Source organism: Pseudorca crassidens, chromosome 13, assembly GCF_039906515.1.
Source record: "Pseudorca crassidens isolate mPseCra1 chromosome 13, mPseCra1.hap1, whole genome shotgun sequence".
NCBI classification, from domain to species: domain Eukaryota; kingdom Metazoa; phylum Chordata; class Mammalia; order Artiodactyla; family Delphinidae; genus Pseudorca; species Pseudorca crassidens.
Genome location: NC_090308.1, coordinates 6,010,210 through 6,034,738, shown reverse-complemented (window position 1 = coordinate 6,034,738; position 24,529 = coordinate 6,010,210). Strand labels below are relative to the sequence as shown.

At 36.8% G+C, this 24,529-nt stretch overlaps 1 protein-coding gene across 16 annotated transcripts in view; it reads right to left on the bottom strand.

Moving 5' to 3' along the window:
- The window catches only part of LOC137204361 (E3 ubiquitin-protein ligase parkin), a 1,432,750-nt gene that overhangs the window by 1,158,634 nt on the left and 249,587 nt on the right, over positions 1–24,529 (bottom strand). For all 16 annotated transcript variants that reach the window (XR_010933571.1, XR_010933572.1, XR_010933575.1 and 13 more), the window contains exon 2: positions 23,919–24,082. Coding sequence is in view for 11 of the 16 variants with exons in the window: in XM_067701593.1 (XP_067557694.1) it covers positions 23,919–24,082 (164 nt within the window). In the remaining 5 variants the exon portion in view is untranslated. The remainder of the gene's footprint in view (positions 1–23,918; positions 24,083–24,529) is intronic.

Here is a 24,529-nt window from a genome sequence, read left to right as displayed (position 1 = left end):
ACCTTTTTTTTTTTTTTTTTTTTTGCGGTATGCGGGCCTCTCACTGTTGTGGCCTCTGCCGTTGTGGAGCACAGGCTCCGGACGCGCAGGCTCAGCGGCCATGGCTCACGGGCCCAGTCGCTCCGCGGCATGTGGGATCTTCCCGGACCGGGGCACGAACCCGTGTCCCTGCATCGGCAGGTGGGCTCTCAACCACTGCGCCACCAGGCAAGCCCCCTTACAACTTTTTGCACTGTCTTTTTTAACACGTGCCTTTCACCTTCATGATGTTTTGACAAAAAGCTTTAATAACTCCTTATTGCTCATGGAATGGAGGCTCCATGAGAACATGGACCTTGTCTGACCTGCCCACCACTGGAAGAAGAATGACAAATCATGTCTTAACAGCTCAACCAATATTTGTTTAATTATTATAAGCTGGTGGAACAGGAATTCAGCAGCCCTACATTTCGGGATCGTTCCTTCATTCTAGGAGTCATGCACAACAGCCACGCCCTCCAATGTAACTGATCTGATAGATCCTACCTCAAGTTTCTCTTCCGACCCCTTGCCTCTGTGTCCTTCTTTCCCATCACTGCCTGAGTTCAGGGCTTAGTACTGTTCACACTGCAGTGGTCTCCTAAGTGACCTGGCCACCTCCTTCTTGTTTCTCCCTGCACCATATCACACCTGCCACACACACTGATCATATAACTCCCTAAAACCTATCTGTGTCTTTTTGTTGTTTGCTCGAAAACAGAAAGCTCCCTACAAGCAGGGGTGTGTGTGTCCTGTTTACCACTGTTCTTCCAGGCTATCAACCTGGAGCATATGTACAGAGTAGACACTCAGGAAACATTCCTTAAAAGAATCAAAGATCACATCTAAGTTCCCGATTGTTATGTGCAAGGTCCCTCAGCCTTTGGCCCAGTCCATCCTCCTAGTGATACTGCCTTCTGCATTCTTACTTCTACCCTGTGTTCAGTCACAGCAAATGACTGAATTTCTAAACTGTTCAGACCTTAGTGTCATTTTCATATTTTATTATCTCTGCATAAAATGTCTTTATCCCTTTTTCATACAGGAAACTTGTATTTATCTAAGTCTCAGTTTCTGATTCTCCTCAGCTTAGACACCATTCCTGGCTCCTCCTGGCAAAACAGACAGCTCCCTCCTTGGGGCAGCATTTTAAAGACAGTGATGATGATGCCGATGATGTAACTGCAATCCCAGCAACTGACTGTAAGCAGTGCTTGCAATGCGCCATGCACGCTTACATATCCTTCACATATATTAATGCATCTCATACTTGTAACAACCCTCTGGGGTAGGAATACTATTTTTCTCATTTAAGGGAAAGAAATTGAGGCATAGAAAGGTTAACTAATATGGTAAAGTTCACAAAGCTAGTGAAGAGCAGAACCTGCATTCAAACCCAGATGGGCTACCTCTGTAAGTCGTACACATATTCGTCCAGCCAGGTTGTAAGGCTGTTGGAAGGAGGGTCCATGTCTTACTCATGACACTTAATGGAGTCTCAATAAAATAATGTTAAGTAAATGTTTAAAAAAATCAGTTGCACAAATATAGAATGTGAGAACTGGCTAAAATATAGAACTTGTAAAGAAGAGCTAGAGGTTTGAATCGACTATGCAACTATTAATATACAAGCCGTATCATTGATCCTAGAATAAGATATTGGGCCACATTCATAGGCACATCATACTAGGGGGCAGGTAGTTGCTCCCGCATTGTCAGGCCAGCTCCAGGGTCTAGCGCTCTCTTCACTCTTAAAAATGACCAAATGGAGTTTGTCTAAAGATGTAAGTAAAATATACAGATGCTAAGACAGGGGAAGAAAGGTTTAAGGGCATATCAATTGTCTTCAAACATTTGAAAAGGTTTTTCGAACAAAGGTTTCTTACAGTTTAAAAGGGGAGAACAAATCCAAAGGTGGAAGCACAAAGGGAGGAGATAAAGAATCCGGGAGTTATGCTGAACCAGCACAGGCCTATTCCTAAGAAGGGGCTGTGAGCATCTTTTTCCAGCTCTACATTCAGTGTTATCACGTCAGAACCTTGGCAAAAAAACAGGGTGAGAGGATTTTTAACACAGAACCACCAGAGCTACAGTCAGGCCTTTTTATTACGGAGAGACAGTTTGCCAGCAAACAGCTGTACTTAACCCAATTAGAGCTGCTGAAAGAACCTAGGAGGTTACCTTGTGGAGGATGGATGGTGATTAAGAATGCTGTAGAGGGCAAGAGGTGGAACTTGTAGGCAGAATATATATCATGGATGCACAAATTTAATGAGAAGCCAGAATGTAAAATATAAACAATTGTCAACCCTTCGTGTTATTTTTAATTTATTTTCTATTATCTATAAAAACACTATTTGTAGATAAAACACATTCATTCGAAGATGGGACAACTTTAAGTTTCAGACCCTATCAATCTCCTATGTCAAAAACTAAATAAAATAAAAACAAAATAATACCAAAAAATTTCTAAAAATCCAATACTTCTGAATAGGAGGAGGTGGTCCACTGCAACATTCTTCCCCCTGAGGCAAGAATACCAAGTAAAAAGCGAACCCTAAAAGGCTACTAAAAAGTTTATTGTATTTTTCAAATCCTTACAAAATCTATGTTTTCTATCAAATCAAGCCTTAAAAGTAAATCGTAAATTTATTGCTATTTTCAAAAAGTAATATCCCTTGACATTTGTCTTCTATATGTTCAAATTCTTTTTATAAACTTTCAATGACACATTTTTAATAAATTGAAATCAATCATAGGAAGAATTTCTACTTCATCATAATTAGTCTTTTAGTGGCTCGTATACCTATTTACAGGAAAATGGAACAAATTATGTTTTAAATTGTTTACTATCAGTGAACTGGATTGAATAACTGACATATGATTATAGGTATGTGTATATATATATATATATATATATATGTAAAATACATATTTTTAAATAATGCTGTGGAGTTAAAGGTAAAGGACAGAAATGAACTCAACAATTATATATAATATGCAATATAAGCAATATATGAAGATTAACCTATAAGAAATCAATCTTTTCCTTTTAAAGCACTCAAAACAGATAAAAAATATACCAATTTAATCTAGCTTTAAATGGACTACAAAATGATAGGTTATGTAAATTTAGTGTTTCCATTCTGCTTATAAATTAAAAGACAACAGATGACTCATTTAAGTAAGTCAAACAATGTATTTTCTCTTCAGAATGCCTCCTGATCCTCTTCCCCTCTGGTTTATATTCGAGTGGCTCACAAACTGTTAGGAGCAACCTCAAATCATTGTGTGCCCCTTGTTTAACAGATTTTGAACAGTAAATACACTCGAAAACTTGTTCCCAAAATAAAATAGTTCAGATATATCCAACACATTAAAAAAAAAAAGATAAACTCCACTAGAACAAGATATGTTCCTTTCTTAAAGTTACAATTTATCATTAAGACTTAAATCAAAGGAGCTCCCACAAATAATACATATGCCATTCTGAGGTTAGCCTGAGTATAGAATAGGAATTTGGAATGGGGTAAATGTGTTCCTTTTTGGAGTGTTTTGAGACAAAATAATTTTCAGGATGAATCCACTGTATATCAGAAAAGATATTTTCTCTTTGTGAACTATTCATCAAAGTAAATTAATAATAGTTTAAAATTTGCTTATGTGTCTGTCCTTTTGAGATATAATTTCATTTAATACTCAAAACAACCCTATAAAAATACAGGCACTATTACTATCTCCATTTTATAGATGAGAAAAATAGACTTGAGACTTTAAATGACTTGCCCATCCTAGAAAGTCTGCCTTTAGAATGATTCATACCCACTTCATTATAACCATGTATCAGAAAGTTGAGCAGAATTCTAACTAAATGATTTCGCTTAGTATATGATAGTCCTGAAGTTTTAACTCCTCTGTTATATATGGAAAAGGAGTGTATGTTGGAGATGACATCATAAAACTCCCCTGGATTAAAAAATATATATAAAAGGTACTTAGGCTTAAAAGGAACGAAATTGGGTCATTTGTAGAGATGTGGATGGACCTAGAGAGTGTCATACAGAGTGAAGTAAGTCAGAAAGAGAAAAACAAATATGGTACATTAACACATATATGGGGAATCTAGAAAAATGGTATAGATGATCTTATTTGCCAAGCAGAAATAGAGACAGAGACATAGAGAACAAATGTATGGATACCAAGAGGGAAAGAGGTGGGGTGGGAGGAATTAGGAGATTGGGATTGACACATATACACTATTGATACTATGTATAAAATAGACAACGGATGGGAACATACCATATACCATAGGGAACTCTACTTAATGCACTGTGGTGTCCTAAATGGGAGGGAAACACAAAAGGGAGGGGATATATGTATATGTGTGGCTGATTCATTTTGCTGGGCAGTAGAAGCTAACACAACACTGTAAAGCAACTATACTCCAAAAAAAACACACAGCATGTATCTTAATGTTGCTCAAAACGAAAAGAACTGACTGGGAGGCAAAACAGGTAAACTGAGGAAGCAGGTGTTATCTACTTTTACAGGTTCTGAAATTCTTAGTGTCCAAGTGTTAAGCAACACTAGAAATATCTTAGGTAAGTTTTTGTTTTTATTTTCTCTCCTTTCAGAACAATGTTTGATGAATTATGCATAAATGGCATGCAAACACACAGATTCAATTTCACTTTGAAATACTTAAGGATATAAAAACGAACAGAAAATATCCTTGGAAAAACCTGTACTGAATTTTCAAAAGCCCACACCTTTGAAACAAAGTTTGTGATGTACTCCAAAACATAAACATCAGTGGATTCTCATATTCCTCACTTCTCCCTCTAATCTCAGAATATTTCCAACAATTTAAAAAGCAGAGCTCTACACCATGATTAGTCTACATATTAAATCATATAGGAGTGGACACTCTGAATCCAAATAGACCAACCCCAAGTACAGAAGAGAAAACATTTAATGACAAAATAAAATCCAATAACAGAATAAAACCATCAAAGAAATGTAGTTTACACAAATTCACTCGTAAAATTTATAACTTTCTTCCCAAAGAACTGCATTGCCTAAATGAATGTGTGCTTGTCAGTGTGAAAGTACATATGCAAAAAAGGCTAAAACAAATAATTTTTAAATCTGCAAGTAATTATGACTAGAGCACTCTACTGACACTAATTTTATAAATCATGAGCTTGCATCACAGATCAAGAATACTTGAGGTTTTGCTTCCACTGAGTCTCTATGTCCTCTGTTTTAACACATGGCCAAAAAAATGATCTCTTACCACATCCTTCAGTGCCTTAGAAGGGTTAGTGCGGCAACCCTGAACAATCCAATGTTAATTTAATTTAAGTAAACTTCTGCTGATAAATGGTTTCACAGAATTTTATTCCTAACAAGATTAAATTTAACAGTTGAAGAAAAAAAGGAAAACTCTACCTGTCCTATTTAATTTTGTTTTCTCTGTCTTATGAGCATCACCAAAGTTACAACTAAAATAAACTATTTTTTACACATTTAACTTTATCTCTCATTTAATTCATATCTAAAAAATAAAAGATAGCAGAGTGAATATTATTAATCTATTCATTAACTTAAGCTGTGATTCAAGCACATTTATAAACAAAAAATGAAGGAGAATACATATTCTCATACTGATCAGTCATAAGTGAGTTTGGTATATAAGATTTTTTTTGAGTTTCACCTGCTCCTCCAAGGAAGCAGCTCTCCAAGAAGTGAGAGACGTGGGAGTCTGCATGGGAAGAACCCAGGACACGCAGATCCAATAGTGCCTGGTTCAGGTTCCTCTCCGTAAGAATGGCAGCTTCCACAGTATCCTACGTTTTAGCCCACTCATCTTGAGAAGGCTTCCATGCATTCTGGAAGAGGGTGCAGCAGCAGCACTGGCTTGACATTTTGAAGAGACGCTGGGGGCCATCACACTTCTCCTCGGCCAATTGGCAAAAAAAGTGGCCCACACCGTCCAGAGTCACATTGTTGCTGGTGAAATAGAAGCCCAGAGAGAGCCGTGTGGCTGACAGGGTCTTGGTTTTCCAGCTGGGTGTCAGGCCTGTGCCTCTGAGGTGGGAGGGCCGAGTTCAGGACATTGGTCTACCAGAGACCTTCCAGCTCCACGTAATATCAAAGGGTGGAAGCTCTCCCAGAGCTCTCCATCTCAATGCTAAGACCCAGCTCCACTCAACGATCAGCAGGCTACAGTGCAGGACACCCTAGGCCAAACAACTAGCAAGACAAGAACACAAGCCCACCAATTAACAGAGAGGTTGCCTAAAATCATAATAAGGTCACAGACATCCCAAAACACACCACCAGACATGGTCTTGCCCACCAGAAAGACAACATCCAGCCTCATCCACCAGAACACAGCCAGTAATCCCCTCCACCAGGAAGCTTACACAAACAACTGAACGAACCTTAGTCACTGGGGGCAGACAACAAAAACACTGGGAACTACAAATCTGAAGCCTGAGAAAAGAAGACTCCAAACACAGTAAGTTAAGCAAAATGAGAAGACAGAGAAAAAAACAGCAGATGAAGGAGCAAGGTAAAAACCTACAAGACCAAAAAATGAAGAGGAAATAGGCAGTCAACCTGAAAAAGAATTCAGAGTAATGATAGTAAAGATGATCCAAAATCTTGTAAACAGATTGGAGAAAATACAAGAAACATTTAAGAAGGACCTAGAAGAACTAAAGAGCAAACAAACAATGATGAACAACACAATAAATGAAATTAAAAATACTCTAGAATGAATAAATAGCAGAATAACTGAGGCAGAAGAACGGATAAAACAATTAAGAAAATGGCAATAGGCACATACATATTGATAACTACCTTAGTTGTAAATGGATTAAATGCTCCAACCAAAAGACACACTGGCTGAAGATAAAATAGTGGAAATAACTACTGCAGAGCAGAATAAAGAAAAAAGAATGAAAAGAATTGAGGACAGTCTCAGAGATCTCTGAGACAACATTAACTGCACCAACATTCAAATTATAGGGGTCCCAGAAGAAGAAGAGAAAAAGAAAAGGACTGAGAAAATACTTCAGGACATAATAGTTGAAAACTTCCCTAATATCGGATATGAAATAGTCAGTCAAGTCCAGGAAGCACAGAGAGTCCCATACAGGATAAATCCAAGGAGAAACAAACCAAGACACATAATAATCAAGCTATTAAAGTAAATACAAAGAAAAAATTTTAAAAGCAGCAAGGGATGGATGGTGGTGGGATGAACTGGAAGATTGGGATTCACATGTATACACTGGTGTGTATAAAATGGATGACTAATAAGAAAAAAATAAATAAACAGACATTTAAAAAAAAAAAACAGCAAGGGAAAAGCAGCAAATAACATACAAGGAAATTGCTATAAGGTTACCAGCTGATCTTTCAGCAGAAACTCTGAAAGCTTGAAGGGAGTGACAGGACATATTTAAAGTGATGAAAGGGAAAAACCTACGACCAAGATTACTCTACCCAGCAAGGATCTCATTCAGATTTGACAGAGGAATTAAAAAATTTACAGACAAGCAAAAGCTAAGACAATTTAGCACCACCAAAACAGCTTTACAACAAATGCTAAAAGAACTTCTCTAGGCAGGAAACATAAGACAAGGAAAAGAACTAAAATAACAAACACAGATCAATTAAGAAAATGGCAATAGGAACATACATATCGATAACTACCTTAATTGTAAACGGATTAAATGCTCCAACCAAAAGACACACTGGCTGAATGGATATGAAAACAAGACCCATATATATGCTATCTACAAGAGACCCACTTCAGACGTAGGGACACATACAGACTGAAAGTGAGGGGATGGAAGAATATATTCCATGCAAATGGAAATCAAAAGAAAGCTGGAGTAGCAATTCTCATATCAGACAAAATAGACTTTAAAATAAAGACTATTACAAGAGACAAGAATAACACTATATAATGATCAAGGGATCAATCGGAGAAAAAGATATAACAATTGTAAATATTTCAGCACCCAACAGAGGAGCATCTCAATACATAAGGCAAATGCTAACAGTAATAAAAGGGAAAATCGACAGTAAAACAAGCACAGTAGGGGACTTCAACACCCTACTTTCAGCAATGGACAGATCAGCCAAAATGAAAATAAGGAAACACAAGCTTTAAATGATACATTAAACAAGATGGACATAATTGATATTTATAGTACATTCCATCCAAAAACAACAGAATACACTTTCTTCTCAAGTGCTCATGGAACATGCTCCAGGATACACCATATCTCGGGTCACAAATCAAGCCTTGGTAAATTTAAGAAAATTGAAATCGTATCAAGTATCTTTTCCGATCACAATGCTATGAGACTACATATCAATTACAGGAAAAAAATCTGTAAAAAAAGTACAAACACATGGAGGCTAAACAATACACTACTAAATAACCAAGAGATCACTCAAGCAATCAAAGTGGAAATCAAAAAATACCTAGAAACAAATGACAATGAAAACACGACGACCCAAAACCTATGGGATGCTGCAAAAGCAGTTCTAAGAGGGAAGTTTACAGCAATACAATCCTACTTCAAGAAACAAGAACCATCTCAATAAGCAACCTAACCTTACACCTAAAGCAACTAGAGAAAGAACAAAAAAAAACCCAGAGTTAGCAGGAGGAAAAAAATCATAAAGTTCAGATCAGAAATAAATAAAAAAGAAATAAAGAAAACAATAGCAAAAATCAATAAAACTAAAAGCTGGTTCTTTGAGACGATAAAGGAAATTGATAAACCATTAACCAGCCTCATCAAGAAAAAAGGGAGAAGATTCAAATCAATAGAATTAGAAATGAAAAAGGAGAAGTAACAGCTGACACTGCAAAAATACAAAGGATTGTGAGAGATTACTACAAGCAACTATATGCCAATAAAATGGATGGCCTGGAAGAAATGGACAAATTCTTAGAAAAGCACAACCTTTCAAGACTGAACCAGAAGAAATAGAAAATATAAACAGACCGATCACAAGCACTGAAATTGAGACTGTGATTAAAAATCTTCCAACAAACAAAAGCCCAGGACCACATGGCTTCACAGGTGAATTCTATCAAACATTTAGAGAAGAGCTAACACCTATCCTTCTCAAACTCTTCCAAAATACAGCAGAGGGAAGAACACTCCCAAACTTATTCTATGAGGTCACCGTCACCCTGATATCAAAACCAGAAACGATGTCACAAAGAAAAAAAACTACAGGCCATTATCACTGATGAACATAGATGCAAAAATCTTCAACAAAATACTAGCAAACAGCACATTAAAAGGATCATACACCATGATCAAGTGGGGTTTATCCCAGGAAGGCAAGGATTCTTCGACATATGGAAATCAAATAATGTGATATACCATATTAAAAAATTGAAGGAGGAAAACCATATGATCACCTCAATAGATGCAGAAAAAGCTTTTGACAAAATTCAACAACCATTCTTGATAAAAACCCTCTAGAAAGTAGGCATAGAGGGAACTTACCTTAACATAATAAAGGTCATATATGACAAACCAACAGCCAATATCGTTCTCAATGGTGAAAAACTGAAACCATTTCTGCTCAGATCAGGAACAAAAGAAGGTTGTCCACCCTCACCACTATTATTCAACATAGTTTTGGAAGTTTTAGCCACGGCAATCAGAGAAGAAAAAGAAATAAAAGGAATCCAAGTCAGAAAAATAAGAAGTAAAGCTGTCACTATTTGCAGATGAAATGATACTATACATAGAGAATCCTAAAGACTCTACCAGAAAACTACTAGAGCTAATCAATGAATTTCATAAAGTAGCAGGATAAAAAATTAATGAACAGAAATCTCTTGCATTCCTATACACTGATGATGAAAAATCTGAAAGAGAAATTAAGGAAACACTCCCATTTACCACTGCAACAAAAAGAATAAAATACATAGGAACAAGCCTACCTAAGGAGGCAAATACCTGTATGCAGAAAACTATAAGACACTGATGAAAGAAATTAAAGATGATACAAACAGATGGAGAGATATACCATGTTCGTGGAATGGAAGAATAAACATTGTGAAAATGACTCTGCTACCCAAAGCAATCTACACATTCAATGCAATCCCTATCAAACTATCACTGGCATTTTTCACAGAACTAGAACAAAAAAATTCACAATTTGTATGGCAACAGAAATGACCCAGAATACCCAAAGCAATATTCAGAAAGAAAAATGGAACTGGAGGAATCAGGCTCCCTGACTTCAGACTATACTACAAAGCTACAGTAATCAAGACAATATGCTACTGGCACAAAAACAGAAATATAGATCAATGGAACATGATAGAGAGCCCATAGATAAACCCACGCACATATGGTCACCTTATTTTTGATAAAGAAGGCAAGAACATACAATGGAGAAAACACAGCATCTTCAGTAAGCGGTGCTGGGAAAACTGGACAGCTACATGTAAAAGAATGAAATTAGAACACTCCCTCACACCATACACAAAAATAAACTCAAAATGCATTAAAGACCTAAATGTAAGGCCAGACACTATAAAAGTCTTAGAGGAAAATATAGCCAGAACACTCTATGACATAAAGCACAGCAAGATCCTTTTTGATACACCTCCTAGAGAAATGGAAATAAAAACAAAAACAAATAAATGGGACCTAAAGAAACTTAAAAGCTTTTGCACAGCAAAGGAAACCATAAACAAGACCAAAAGACAATCCTCAAAATGGGAGAAAATATTTGCAAATGAAGCACCTGATAAAGGACTAATCTCCAAAATTTATAAGCAGCTCATGCAGCTCAATAACAAAAAAACAAACAACCCAATCCAAAAATGGGTAGAAGACCTAAATAGACATTTCTCCAAAGATATACAGATTGCCAACAAACACATGAAAGAATGCTCAATATCACTAATCATTAGAGAAATACAAACGAAAACTACAATGAGGTATCACTTCATACCAGGCAGCATGGCCATCATCAAAAAATCTACAAACAATAAATGCTGGAGAGGGTGTGGAGAAAAGGGAACCCTCTTGCACTCTTGGTGGGAATGTAAATTGATACAACCACTATGGAGAACAGTATGGAGGTTCCTTAAAAAACTAAAACTAGAACTACCATACGACCCAGCAATCCCACTACTGGGCATATACCCTGAGAAAATCATAATTCAAAAAGAGTCATGTACCACAGTATTCACTGCAACTCTATTTACAATACCAGGACATGGAAGCAACCTAAGTGTCCATCAACCGATGAATGGATAAAGAAGCTGTGGCACATATATACAATGGAATATTACTCAGCCATAAAAAGAAATGAAATTGAGTTATTTGTAGTGAGATGGATGGACCCAGAGTCTGTCATATAGAGTGAAGTAAGTCAGAAAGAGAAAAACAAATACCATATGCTAACAGATATATATGGAATCTCAAGGAAAAAAATGGTTATGAAGAACCTAAGGGTAGGACAGGAATAAAGACGCAGATGTGGAGAATGGACTCGAGGACACGGTGAGGGGGAAGGGTAAGCTGGGACGAAGAGAGAGAGGTGCATGGACTTATATATACTACCAAAATAGATAGCTAGTGGAAACCACCACTTAGCACAGGGAGATCAGCTTGGTGCTTTGTGACCACCTAGAGTGGTGGGATAGGGAGGGTGGGAGGGAGACACAAGAGAGAGGAGGTATGGGGATATATGTATATGTGTAGCGGATTCACTTTGTTTTAACATAGAGACTAACACACCATTGTAAAGCAATTATACTCCAATAAAGATGTTTAAAATTAATGAATGGATATATAAAATAAAATAAAATGAAATAAATTTTCAAAAGCTTATTTTTTCCCCCTTAGGGTACTCAATTTTATTATTTTTTAAAATTTTATTTCATTTATTATTTTTATACAGGAGGTTGTTATTAGTTGTTTATTTTATACATATTACTATATATATGTCAATCCCAATCTCCCAATTCATCCCACCCCACCCCCCTGCTTTCCCCTCTTGGCGTCCATATGTTTCTTCTCTACATCTGTGTCTCTATTTCTTCCCTGCAAACTGGTTCATCTGTACCATTTTTCTAGGTTCCACATATGTGCGTTTATATATGATACTTGTTTTTATCTTTCTGACTTACTTCACTCTGTCTCTAGATCCATCCACATCTCTACAAATGACCCAATTTCATTCCTTTTTAAGGCTGAGTAATATTCCAATGTATAAATATACCACATCTTCTTTATACATTCATCAGTCGATGGGCATTTCGCTTGCTTCCATGACCTGGCTATTGTAAATAGTGCTGCAGTGAACATGCGGGTGCATGTGTCTTTTTGAATTATGGTTTTCTCTGGGTATATACCCAGGAGTGGGATTGCTCGGTCATATTGTAATTTCATTTTTAGTTTCTTAAGGATCCTCCATATGTTCTCCATACTGGCTGCATCAATTTACATTTCCACCAACAGTGCAAGAGGGTTCCCTTTTCTCCACACCCTCTCCAGCATTTATTGTTTGTAGATTTTCTGATGATGTCCATTCTAACCGGTGTGAGGTGATACCTCATTGTAGTTTTGATTTGCATTTCTGTAATAATTAGTGATGTTGAGCAGCTATTCATGTGCCTCTTGGCCATCTGTATGTCTTCTTTGGAGAAATGTCTACTTAGGTCTTCTGCCCATTTTTTAATTGGGTTGTCTGTTTTTTTTTTTTTTTTTAATATTGAGCTGCATGGCTATTTATATATTTTGGAGATCAATCCTTTGTCCGTTTATTTGTTTGCAAATATTTTCCCCCATTCTGAGGGTTGTCTTTTCATCTTGTTTATAGTTTGCTTTTAAGTTTCTAGGTCCCATTGGTTTATTTTTGATTTTATTTCCATTACTCTAGGAGGTGGGTCAACAAAGATCTTGCTGTGATTTATGTCAAAGAATATTCTGCCTATGTTTTCCTCTGAGATTTTTATAGTGTCTAGCCTTACATTTAGGTTTTTAATCCATTTTGTGTTTATTTTTGTGTATGGTGTTAGGGAATGTTCAAATTTCATTCTTTTACATGTAGCTGTCCAGTTTTCCCAGTACTACTTATTGAGGAGACTGTCTTTTCTCCATTGTATATCCTTGCCTCCTCTGTCATAGGTATCTGACCATAGGTGCATGGGTTTATCTCTGGGCTTTCTATCCTGCTCCATTGATCTGTATTTCTGCTTTTGTGCCAGTACCATATTGTCTTGATTTCTGTAGCTTTGTAGTATAGTCTGAAGTCAGGGAGTTTGATTCCTCCAGCTCCGTTTTTTTACCTCAAGATTGCTTTGGCTATTTGGGGTCTTTTGTGTCTCCATAAAAATTTTAAGTTTTTTATTCTCGTTCTGTGAAAAATGCCATTGGTAGATTGGTAGGGATTGCATTGAAGCTGTAGATTGCTTTGGGTAGTATAGTCTTTTTCACAATGTTGGTGCTTCCAATCCAAGAACATGGTATATCTCTCAATCTGTTTGTGTCATCTTTGATTTCTTGCATCAGTGTCTTATAGTTTTCTGAGTACAGGTCTTTTATGCTCCTTAGGTAGGTTTATTCCTATATTTTTTATTCTTTTTGTTGCAATGGTAAATGGGATTGGTTCCTTAATTTCTTTTTCTGATCTTTTGTTGTTAGTGTATAGAAATGCAAGCAATTTCTGTGCATTAATTTTGTATCCTGCAACTTTACCAAATTCTTGATTAGCTCTAGTAGTTTTCTGGGGGCATCTTTAGGATTATCTATGTATAGTATTATGTCATCTGCAAACAGTGACAGTTTTACTTCTTCTTTTCCAGAGTTTGGTATCTAAGCTTTAAAGAGTGCTTTCATATAAAATTTTTCATTGTACTATGACAATAATTTCAGGCTTGTTACAATGGCTTGGTAAGACCGAAGAAGAAAAAGGTAGAATTGGGATGAGCAATCTTTTGGTGTAGAAGCTTTAGGGTGAATGGTATAGAAACAGTCTTGTGTCTTGGATTTTTCTGTAAAGGATAATGACTATATTAAATAAAGTCTTAAACAAAGCCAGGTCAACTGGATGATGGAGTTTGAGTCCAAAAATAGAGAAAACAGAACAGAATATTTGAAATGAGGACTTCAGTGACAAGTAACAAAATTTCACAGTGTGGAATCGCTCCTCTTTCATTTATCAGGTTTCCAGGTGAACGTTTTCTCTAACCATGAGACAGGCTTTGCCTTTTATACTCCAATAAAATGTATCCTAGGTTAAGATCTGGGGGATTGGTTTGTTCCAGAGTTTCACTCCCCCACAGATTTTCTACCTTGCAATTTGAGCACAATAAGGGCAATGGAATTGTCTGTGAGACATGACCCTGTTAAATAAATCCACACACTGTATATCCTCAGCCTCTTATAAGCTAAAAGAATCTTTTTTTTTTTCTTCAAGTCTGCGTTTATTCATGGCAATCCTCAAAGATGTTTCATGAGTCCGCAGGGGCACACAAAAGTCAAGACTACCTTTCAACAGAAAAATAATATTTCTGAGCGTTCTGAATTATGCAAAGAGGTAAGTAATTCAGAGATTCTTTCTGACACATATAAACAGCCAGACACAAACAGACAAAATAAGGGTCTTTCTGAAATGAGCACTTGCTCTGTATAGATTACCATCTATTGATTCTAGACCCTGACACTTTGCAGTGCTTACCAGCTGCCACAATAACATACCAGTTCTTTGGAGGAACTCACGTGTATATCTACATTTTACCTACATGAATGGGGCTAGCAGTCAGTCCCATTAGCAAGTCAACCCTTTGGGGAAAATTCTTGTATTCTTCCTGAAGTGTCTGAGAGTCTTATTTACACAACTGTACTCTTAGATACAATGAAATCATGGTACGATTGCTCTTAGTATAATGCTGTCTAACCTGGCTTCCTTTTGTCTTACAATCAGGGAAAAACAGAATTTTAAGTAAAACATATTAGCCATTTATACCGTCATCTGCAGAATTCCTCTTTTATATACAAACAAACAATCATGATGGAACTGCATTCTATGTTCTAACCTAGCCTCTTTTTGTCTTATATTCAAGAGAGAAAGTAAAAAGAATTTAAATTTATTTTATAACTGAAACCATTTCATCCCTAAATTCCTTCTATTATATAAATGTATGGTACCAATCAAAGGGGAGCAATATTTACGTGAATGTTTTCTCTAACCATTGTAATAACCACAACGGTTAAATGAGGTGCTCATTTTTGCCTAAAACTATAGTATATCACTCTCAAATCAATTTGGAAAATGTACAATTAGAGTACACAATTGTTATGAACTGTTTATTTTTCTTTATTTGAAATATTTGGTAAAGGCTTTGAAAATAAATACTAATCATGTCTATTCAGACCCATAAGGTGCTAAGGAGGCTGTTTAAGAATTCAAAAAAAAATGCCTTAATACTTCTATAAGTTTTGTTGACTTGTTGACTCACTATGAACTAATCTTTGTCTCTGTGAATCAGCTAAATTATTTTCTAAATTTCTTATGGTGAAAATCATATTAATAAATACTGTTCCGTTAAAATAGATGCAAATAACAAGCTTGTTTATTTTCTATAGGAAGAGAGAGTTTCTATTCCTCTGTAAAAGAGGGTAGAACTTATGTTTTTCTGTGTTTTTTAAAATTAAACTTTATCTTGAGATGCTTGTCGATGCACATGTTGTTGTCAGAAATAACACAGAGATATCCCAGGAACTCTTTCCCAGTTTCTCCCATGACAACATCTTACGAAAATATAATAAATCATCATGATCATACTATCAGCATTGGTATAGTCAAGATACAGAATATTCATCACCACAAGGGTCCCTCCTCTTGTCCTTTTTACTGCCACACACACTTTTCTTCTTCCATACCCTCCTTAGCCTCTAGTAACCATTCATCTCTCCTCCATTTCTACAATTTTGTCATGTGAAAAATGTTCTAGTAATGGAATCATTTGGAATGTGACCTTTTGGTATTGGCTTTTTTTCACTCAGCATAATTCTCTTGAGGGACTTCTCTGGTAGTGCAGTGGTTAAGACCCCGCAGTACCAATGCAGGGGGCCCGGGTTTGATCCCTGGTCAGGGAACTAGATACCACATGCATGCCGCAACTAAGAGTTTGCATGATGCAACTAAGGAACCTGCCTACCGCAGCTAAGGAGCTGGTGAGCCACAACTGAGGAGCCTGCCTGCTGCAACTAAAACCCTGTGCAACCAAATTAAGTAATTAATTAAATATAAAAAAATGATAATTCTTTTGAGATCCATCCAAAATGTTGTGTGTATCAATAGTTATTGAGTTTTTTTTATCACTGAGTATGGTATGGATGGACCACAGTTTGTGCAATCATTCACCTGTTGAAAGACATTAGTATTGTTTTCATTTTTTTGCTAATATGAATGAAGCTGCTACAAACATTCGTGTATTGGTTTTTGTGTCATATGGTAAATTCAAGTTTAGCTTTTTAAGAAACCATCACACTCTCCTCCAGAGTGGCTGTACAGTTTTATATTCCCACTAGCAATATATCAATGACTCAGTTTCTCCACATCCTCACCAGCATTTAGTGTTGTCACTATTTTATATTTTAATCTTTTACCTATCTTACTGGTTGCTCTAGTGCTTATACATTCATAACTTGTCACACTTTGCTGGGGTTGTCATTTTATATGTTCAGGTAGAGTATAGAAACCTACTCCCTTTATGTCTCTTTATCTCCCTGTTTATATTTGTCTCAAATAGTTCCTCTAAATACATTTAGATCCACATAAGACATTGTTATAATTTTTTCTATAATCCTCAAACATAATTTAGAAAACTATAGAGGAGAAGGAAAGTCAATTGTATTTAACCATACTTTTGTTTACTGTGTTCTTCCTTCCTGATGTTCCACAGTTCATTCTTCTATCATTTTCTTTTGTATTAAAGAACTTCCTTCTTTGATTCATTCTTTTAGGGTAGTTTTCCTGGTGACAATTTCTATTAGTATTTCTTCATCCAAAAATATACTAACTTCTCCTTTATTCCTTAAAGATATTTTTGCTGGGTATAGGTTTCTGGATTAAAAGTTTTTTTTTGTTTGTTTTGTTTTTTTTTTCAGCACTTGAAGAATATTGTGCCACTTCCTTTTGACCTTCATAGTTGCTTATGAGAAATCCACTGTCATTCAAATTGTTTTTTCCATTATGGGTAAATTGTACATTTTCTCTAGCTGCTTTCAAGACTTTTGCCTTGTATTTAGTTTTCAGAAGTTTAATTATGATGTGTGGATTTCTTTGAATATATCCAATTTTGGATTCTCTCAGCTTCATTAATCTGTAAGTTTATGTCTCTTAAAAAATTTGGCAAGTTTTCAGCCATTATTTCTTTAAGCACTTTTCCCTACCTTCTTTTATCCTCTCCTTCCAGGACCGTGATGACACAATTTTAAGTGTAGTTTTATAGACCCATATGTTTCTGAGGCTCTTTTTTTCTTTCTGTTTTTAGTCTATTTTCTCTCTGTTCAGATTGTGCAATTTGTATTGTTCTATCTTCCAGTTCACTAACATTTTCCTCTGCCTCCTCCATTCTGCTGTTGAGCCCACCCAGTGAGCTTTCTATTTGTTACTATATTCTTCAGTTCTACGGTTTCCATTTGATTCTTCTTTATATCTTCTATTTCTTTCTCAGACTTTTTTTCATATTTCAAGCATGTTTATAACTGTTCATTGAAGCATTTTATCATGCCTGCTTAAAATATTTGTCAGATAATTCTAACATCTCTGTCATCTTAGTATCAGCAACTATTGATTGTTTTTTTTCATTCAGTTTGAGAGCTTCCTGGTCCTTGGTGGTTTTCTTTTGATATCTGGCCATTTTCTCATTACATTATGAGACTGTGGCTTTTATTTAAACTTTCTATTTTAGCTTTTTATGACACTACTCTAGCTGCAAAAGGGGGGTACCACTTATTACTGCCAGTGGAAACAGAAGTCCAAGTTCTCCACTTGGTATCTGTTGACACCTGACATGAAGTAGGGACTCCTCATTATTGCTGTGTGGTAGTGATTTCTAGCCCCACACACAGTCTCCACTGGCACTGTGGTAGAAGTGGCCTGATGGTGGAACTCTACTCAATACCCTGTAATGGCCTATATGGGAAAAGAATCTTAAAAAGTGTGGATATATGTGTGTGTATAACTGATTCACTTTGCTGTACACTTGAAACTAACAACATTGTAAATCAACTGTACTCCAAAAAAATTTTAAAAATCTAAAAAATGTACACATGAGTAGAGTTAGGGGTCTGCTGATATGCTTTTCCCTATCATCTGAATTTTAAAAACTAACATATATTAATTCTATAATCAGAAAAATATAGCCTAAGTATATTAAAAGGGAAATGATAATGTTGGAAAAAATTTAAAAAACATTAAGAAAATATCAACTTTCAAAAATTTAGTTAAGCAATACTTACTTATCTTAGAGGAAGTTCAAGGAACATTCAGGGTATTCATAACACCCTTGTGAAGTTTTTAAAGTTTCAAAACTTAGCAGGTTAATTAGAGATATGAGCAAAACAATATATAATATTTTTTTGAAATAGGTAAACATTCCTACAGATTTCCAAAACTTGAATTTGTTAGTCATTGGACATAGTTTACTTTATCAGTGAAAGCTGGTTTTCACTACTCTCAAGTTTTGAAATGTATATGGTGTATATCACTAAAAACATAGCCAATTAAATAATTTGGCTTTTAGGGTCATTCATTTTTCTTTAGTATTTACAACCTAAGCTATTAAAGTCTTAATGTCTCTGGTCTTCCAAGCTCAGATATTGTTATATCACAAAGATTAACGGGTAATAAACTGATGTCCTTTAACACTTATTGCAAAATGACCTATTTCATGAACAGATGGTCTCCAAATGTGTATATACATTTTAAAGATCATAAAATTGAATATTTAATGAAAGGAATTTTTGACCATCCACCTGAATGAATCCTTTTATAAAGCAAACATTTCTATGTAAAACAGACATATTTTATTTTCTACCTTGTAAGTCTAATTCATTATTACAAAGATAATAAAATAGAATAACTTTCCTCTAACACTAATTAAATATAATGAGGTTTCTCATATCCTGATTGTGATGGTGAATTTTATGTGTCAACTTGACTGGGCCATGGAGTGCCCAGAAAATTGGTCAGATATTAGTCTAGGTGTGTCTGTGAGGGTTTGCCCAGATGAGATTATTATTGGAATCAGTAGATTGAGTAAATCAGATACCTCTTCTCCCCCAGATAAGTGGGCCCCATCCAGTCAGTTTAAGGCCTGAACAAAAGGTTGACCCTCCTGTGAGTAAGAGAGAATTCCTCCTGCCCAACAGCCATCTAGCTGGGACACTGGGTTTTTTTGCAGCCTTGGACTTGAGCTATAAAGCATCAGCTCTTCCTGGGTCTCAAGCTTACCAGCCTTCAGATTGAAAGGACACCGTCACTTCTTCCAGTTTACAAGCCTTCAGACTCAGACTGAAACTAAGCTTGTTGACTGCAGATCTTGGGACTTGTCAGCCTCCATAATATGTGACCAATTTTTCGTTATCTTTCTACATATCTATTGGTTCTGTTTCTCCAGAGAACTCTGACTAATACACAGGCTAATAACCTATACTGATATTAATAATAATAATAATACAACTCATGTGAATACAGTGAATTCTGCTCAAACAAAATCTTACATAAATTCTCAAGTCCCTGTAATTTTAAGTTAGTCTAATTTCAAAGTTCATCAGTTTTAGTATACACAACTACATTAGAACCTTATTTTCCTTGTATAAATTTGAATAATAAATTGAAAACTATGTAGAGGTGATTTCAGACATTCTTGATATGCAGTGTGTCAGAAATGAAGGATAGGAGAAAGAGTGACCCATCATTTGAATAGGCCCTGAATACTCTGTTGCAAGAGCTGACAATAACTCTTTACAAAGAAAAAATATCAATTCACTGTGAATAATGTCAAAGACTAATATTTTATATTGCATACTTGTAAGTATAAGGAAAATGATAATATGCACAGAAACATTGCTTATGAAGTAGGAAAAATGTATAGCTCTTTCCAATTCACTTCGAACAAATATAGTGTGCGGCAGATATCTACTTTATAAAAATATTATCTTAAAAGCAATAATACCATGATGAAACTTTGCTGAACAGTACAGACATAGGTGTCTATTTTTACTAAATACTAGAGGAACAGTAAAGTTTTTTTAAGCTTACTAAATTCAAATTTTACTATTCTTAAGTAAAACCTGTATATATAAGGTTCAAACATTTATTTATAAACTCCACAAAGTTCTTTTTAGTTAAAATGTATAAGTATTACACACACACACACACACCCCTTTACTGCCCCAGTAAAATATGCATCCTATTATCATTGCTTTAACTGTTTAAATTATTGCAGATATACTCATCATAATTCATAATGGAAAGTTGTCATGTTATTTAAGGTGATCACTTAGACCCTGAAGTAACTGCCTAATAATAATGATGACAATCATGATAGTGATGATGCTAATAAATGCTCACATTTAGGTAGTGTTTACTATATGTTGTACTCTGTTCTAAGAGTTTTACATAAATTAACTTAGTCCTCACAAAATCCCAATGAGACGGCTATTATTATTATTCCCATTTTACAAATGAGCAAACTGAAACATAGAGAGGCCATATTCTCTAAGTATATAAGATACCTTTTAAAAAATTGTTTTGCCTTAATTTGTAATATTAAAAACTAGATACTTCCTAAATATAATATAAACACTCTTATTACAGAGAATTATCTAGATACTTAGAAATGAAGATTATACAACAACATGGAAAATGCCTATGATATAATATTAAGTGAAAGAATTCAGAATATAAAATTGTATTCTCACGCTGATTACAACTGTATAAAAGTCAGCCATGCACACAGTCAAGGGCTAGGAAATGAACAACACAGTGCAGGATCTGCTGCTCCTCCAGGAACTCCTTCTGTCTCTCCTTCCCCTCAATGACCAGCTGGGCAGTGCTCATTACATAGTCCCATGATTCATACTGAACCCCTGAAATCTGGCTTTTTCCAACTACAGTCTTGGCCTGGAGTCCTGAAGGTCCCTAATTCACCACCACAGTCACCAAGTCCAAAGGCTCTTTTCTTCAACATCCTCCATCTTTTCACAGCACATACTTTTTTTTTTGCGGTACGCGGGCCTCTCACTGTTGTGGCCTCTCCCGGCTCCGGTCGCGCAGGCTCAGCGGCCATGGCTCACGGGCCCAACCACTCCGCGGCATGTGGGATCTTCTCGGACCGGGGCACGAACCCGCGTCCCCTGAATCGGTAGGCGGACTCCCAACCACTGCGCCACCAGGGAAGCCCAGCACATATATTCTTTACCAGTAATTTTCTTTTCCAAAGTATCTTCAGAAGTGTCAGTGGATGGATGATGCCTCTTTTACTGGCTCCTCCCCTGCTACCTAACACATTTCCTGCGCCGCTGTCCTCTGTACCTTGGCAACTGAATCTGCTCCAGTAACCGCAATATTTACCTCCATGTAAGTAGTCCTCAAATATAAAGCAAGCCCTAAGCAACACCTAAAGCAACACCTAAAGCAACACCTAAGTTCAGCTGTTTGCCAGCATCTCCCACTGGCATTAACTCTTGCCATGGATGAAACTCCTCATCCTGCCCATGATCAAACTGGATCTCCAGACTCCTATTTCTCTCCAGGGCACCCTATTTTGCTCTAGATCTCCATACATGAAACCTCAATGTCACATCGGTCAAAGCTCTGTAAAATACAGCTCCCAACTCCCTTCTTACCCCATCTTCAGCATCTCCTCTAGGTTCTAAAAGAATAGGAACCTATGATTGTTCCCAAGCACACCCTATGCTCATTCTCCATGTCCAGAATCCTACTCGAGTTTCAATTCATCCATGAAGTCTTTCTTGGTGACTTTCACTCAGATGTGTTTTCTCCACCTTTAAAATTTCATAATACTTATATTTCAGTTTTCATATGGCAGTTATCATGTTTGACATCCTTATGTTATAGCTATTTGGTTGAGCTGCATGAAATTGCTGATAGTTTTAACCTATATGGTTCAACCTAATATTTCTGTTGATTTTAGAGGCCGTAAGTAAACAGCAGTCTCTACAAGAGTAGGGATGAGTTTTGCCTTTCTTTTGGATCCCCTGAGAAGCCCAGAACATCGGAAGTGTTTGTCAAAATAAAGAATCTTAATCAATCTATCTATATATCTACATTTATATCTATATCTTATCCATATCTATCTATCTATCTATAAAATCAATTGTCTGTGGCAATTAGTGTAACCTATCAGCTCCAATGGTAGAGGTGAGAAGCTTTAGAACCTGAAACTTCAAAACTTCTGGTAACATAAAATACTTTGGTTCAAGAAGCTGTTTTAAAATAATTTATGAAGGAAACATTCTTGGATTTAGAGTTTGGCAGGTACAGTAAAAAAGCTTTTCAGTTGACTGAAATAAAAAAAAAATCAAAACCCTTTTTAGCACGGGCACTTCCCTTATAAAAACAAATTGCCTAAAAGCAAAGCACAGCAGTTTGTGCACAGTGAGCACGTGCCTCCTGCCGTCACAGGAGGGGTGCTGGAGAAGGAGGGAATGATTTACATTTCTATAGCTTCTTTTGTACGCCCAGATTCGAAAGCATTTCGCAAAGCAGTAAACATCATCACCAAGAAGAGACAGTGAAAGGATGTCCATAAAGTAGGGACTCTGAGTAGAGACACAGCAGCGCCCGCACAGCTGTAAACAGAAGCGCAATTCATCTGTGCTGGCTAAGAAAGGGGGAAAATGTGTCTGCAGGGTTCTTCAGCATCACCTGAACCATCCACAGAAAGCAACTCGTTTCTTATACTTTCTCAAAGAATGACCTCAATCCATATTGAGTCCTATTTGCTGGCGTCCTCAACAAATTACAGGTCTCCACTTCTAGGTGACGGCACTGCTCATCAATCGCCTACCCAATTCTCCCCTTCTCCTACAGAAATCACTGTTGTGAATGAAACACCCAGATGAAAAGGATATAGCCCTTTGATGGTATCTGGAGCCGTATAGGTGCCCTGAAAGCATTAGGGACAGGAGAGAAAACACACACTGCTCTCTCTCTAATGTTTCAGTGGCCCATTCTAGGGAAAATGTTACTAAAGCTTGGAGAAATTGAAAACAAAGGTGGACTTTTGCTGTGCGTCAGTCTTCCTTCACCACAGCTTGGGCACTGCGATTCTGACAGGGCAGGGAGCTCTCAATCCTGCTGTGAACGGCCCTGAGCCCTGCACCTCCCCTACTGAGCCCCAGCAGCAGACCTAGGACCATCCTCCAGGGGTCACAATTGGGTTACACATTCCTCACAGCACAGTGACTGAGCAACCTGATTTGGAACAATTTATTTGAATCCTTCTTCATTAAGATTCAAATGGAATAAGTAAGGTAGAAACTGAACAGACAGAGAAATTGTGCCTTGCTTCTCCTGTAGTCAGTAAACATTTATTCACTAAGCCCAGTCTGTGTGCTCTCTCTCTTTTCCCTCTCTCGCTCACAGTTATTCTTCCAATCCTTCGGGCTTGCTGTTTTAATGCATAATTAAGAAGGTCAGAATTAATGAAGCGGTATGGAGTAAAGTTCAAGGAATCCCCAGGCACTATTTATTCTATTAGATCTCAGGCATGAATGTCAGCTTGGCAGCAGAAGCAGCATAAGCAATGGGGTTGGCTGCATCCCAGGAACGATCCACTAAGGGAGACTCACCCGCACTGTCAAGTCATTCCTCAGCTCCTTCCCTGCGAAAATCACACGCAACTGGTCAGCTGGAACCCCCTGTTGCTTAGCAACCACCTCCTTGAGCTGGAAGATGCTGGTGTCAGAATCGACCTCCACTGGGAAACCATGGCTGGAGTTGAACCTGACAAACACTGACCAAGAAAATTGGAGGGGAAGAAAAAAAAATAAGCATTACTCAAAGCCCTTAAATGGCAATAGCAACATTTCTAAACTGATTTACCCATCACCCACCCTTTGATTAACAGCATACATTTTCTTTCACTTAGAACATAAAACTTAATGCTATGGAGTAACATTTGGAGAAAAATGGAATTTCCCTGTGGGACTTCCCTTTCATATATTAGTCAGTGACCCGCAAACAAAATTGCATGCTCCCTTTGACATCCATCCTAGGAAACAGAGGGACTCGAGCAGAACACTTGCTTGATTGGAATTGTAAGATTCCCATGAGTTTATCGAAGAGATTCAGCTCTTACAGCCTGTACAAACTCACACTGCCTCTACAGTGCCCCTCTTAATAAAAAATCAAATGCATTGTGTTAGCACCCATGGTACAGCAATGGAACAAAATCAAGCCA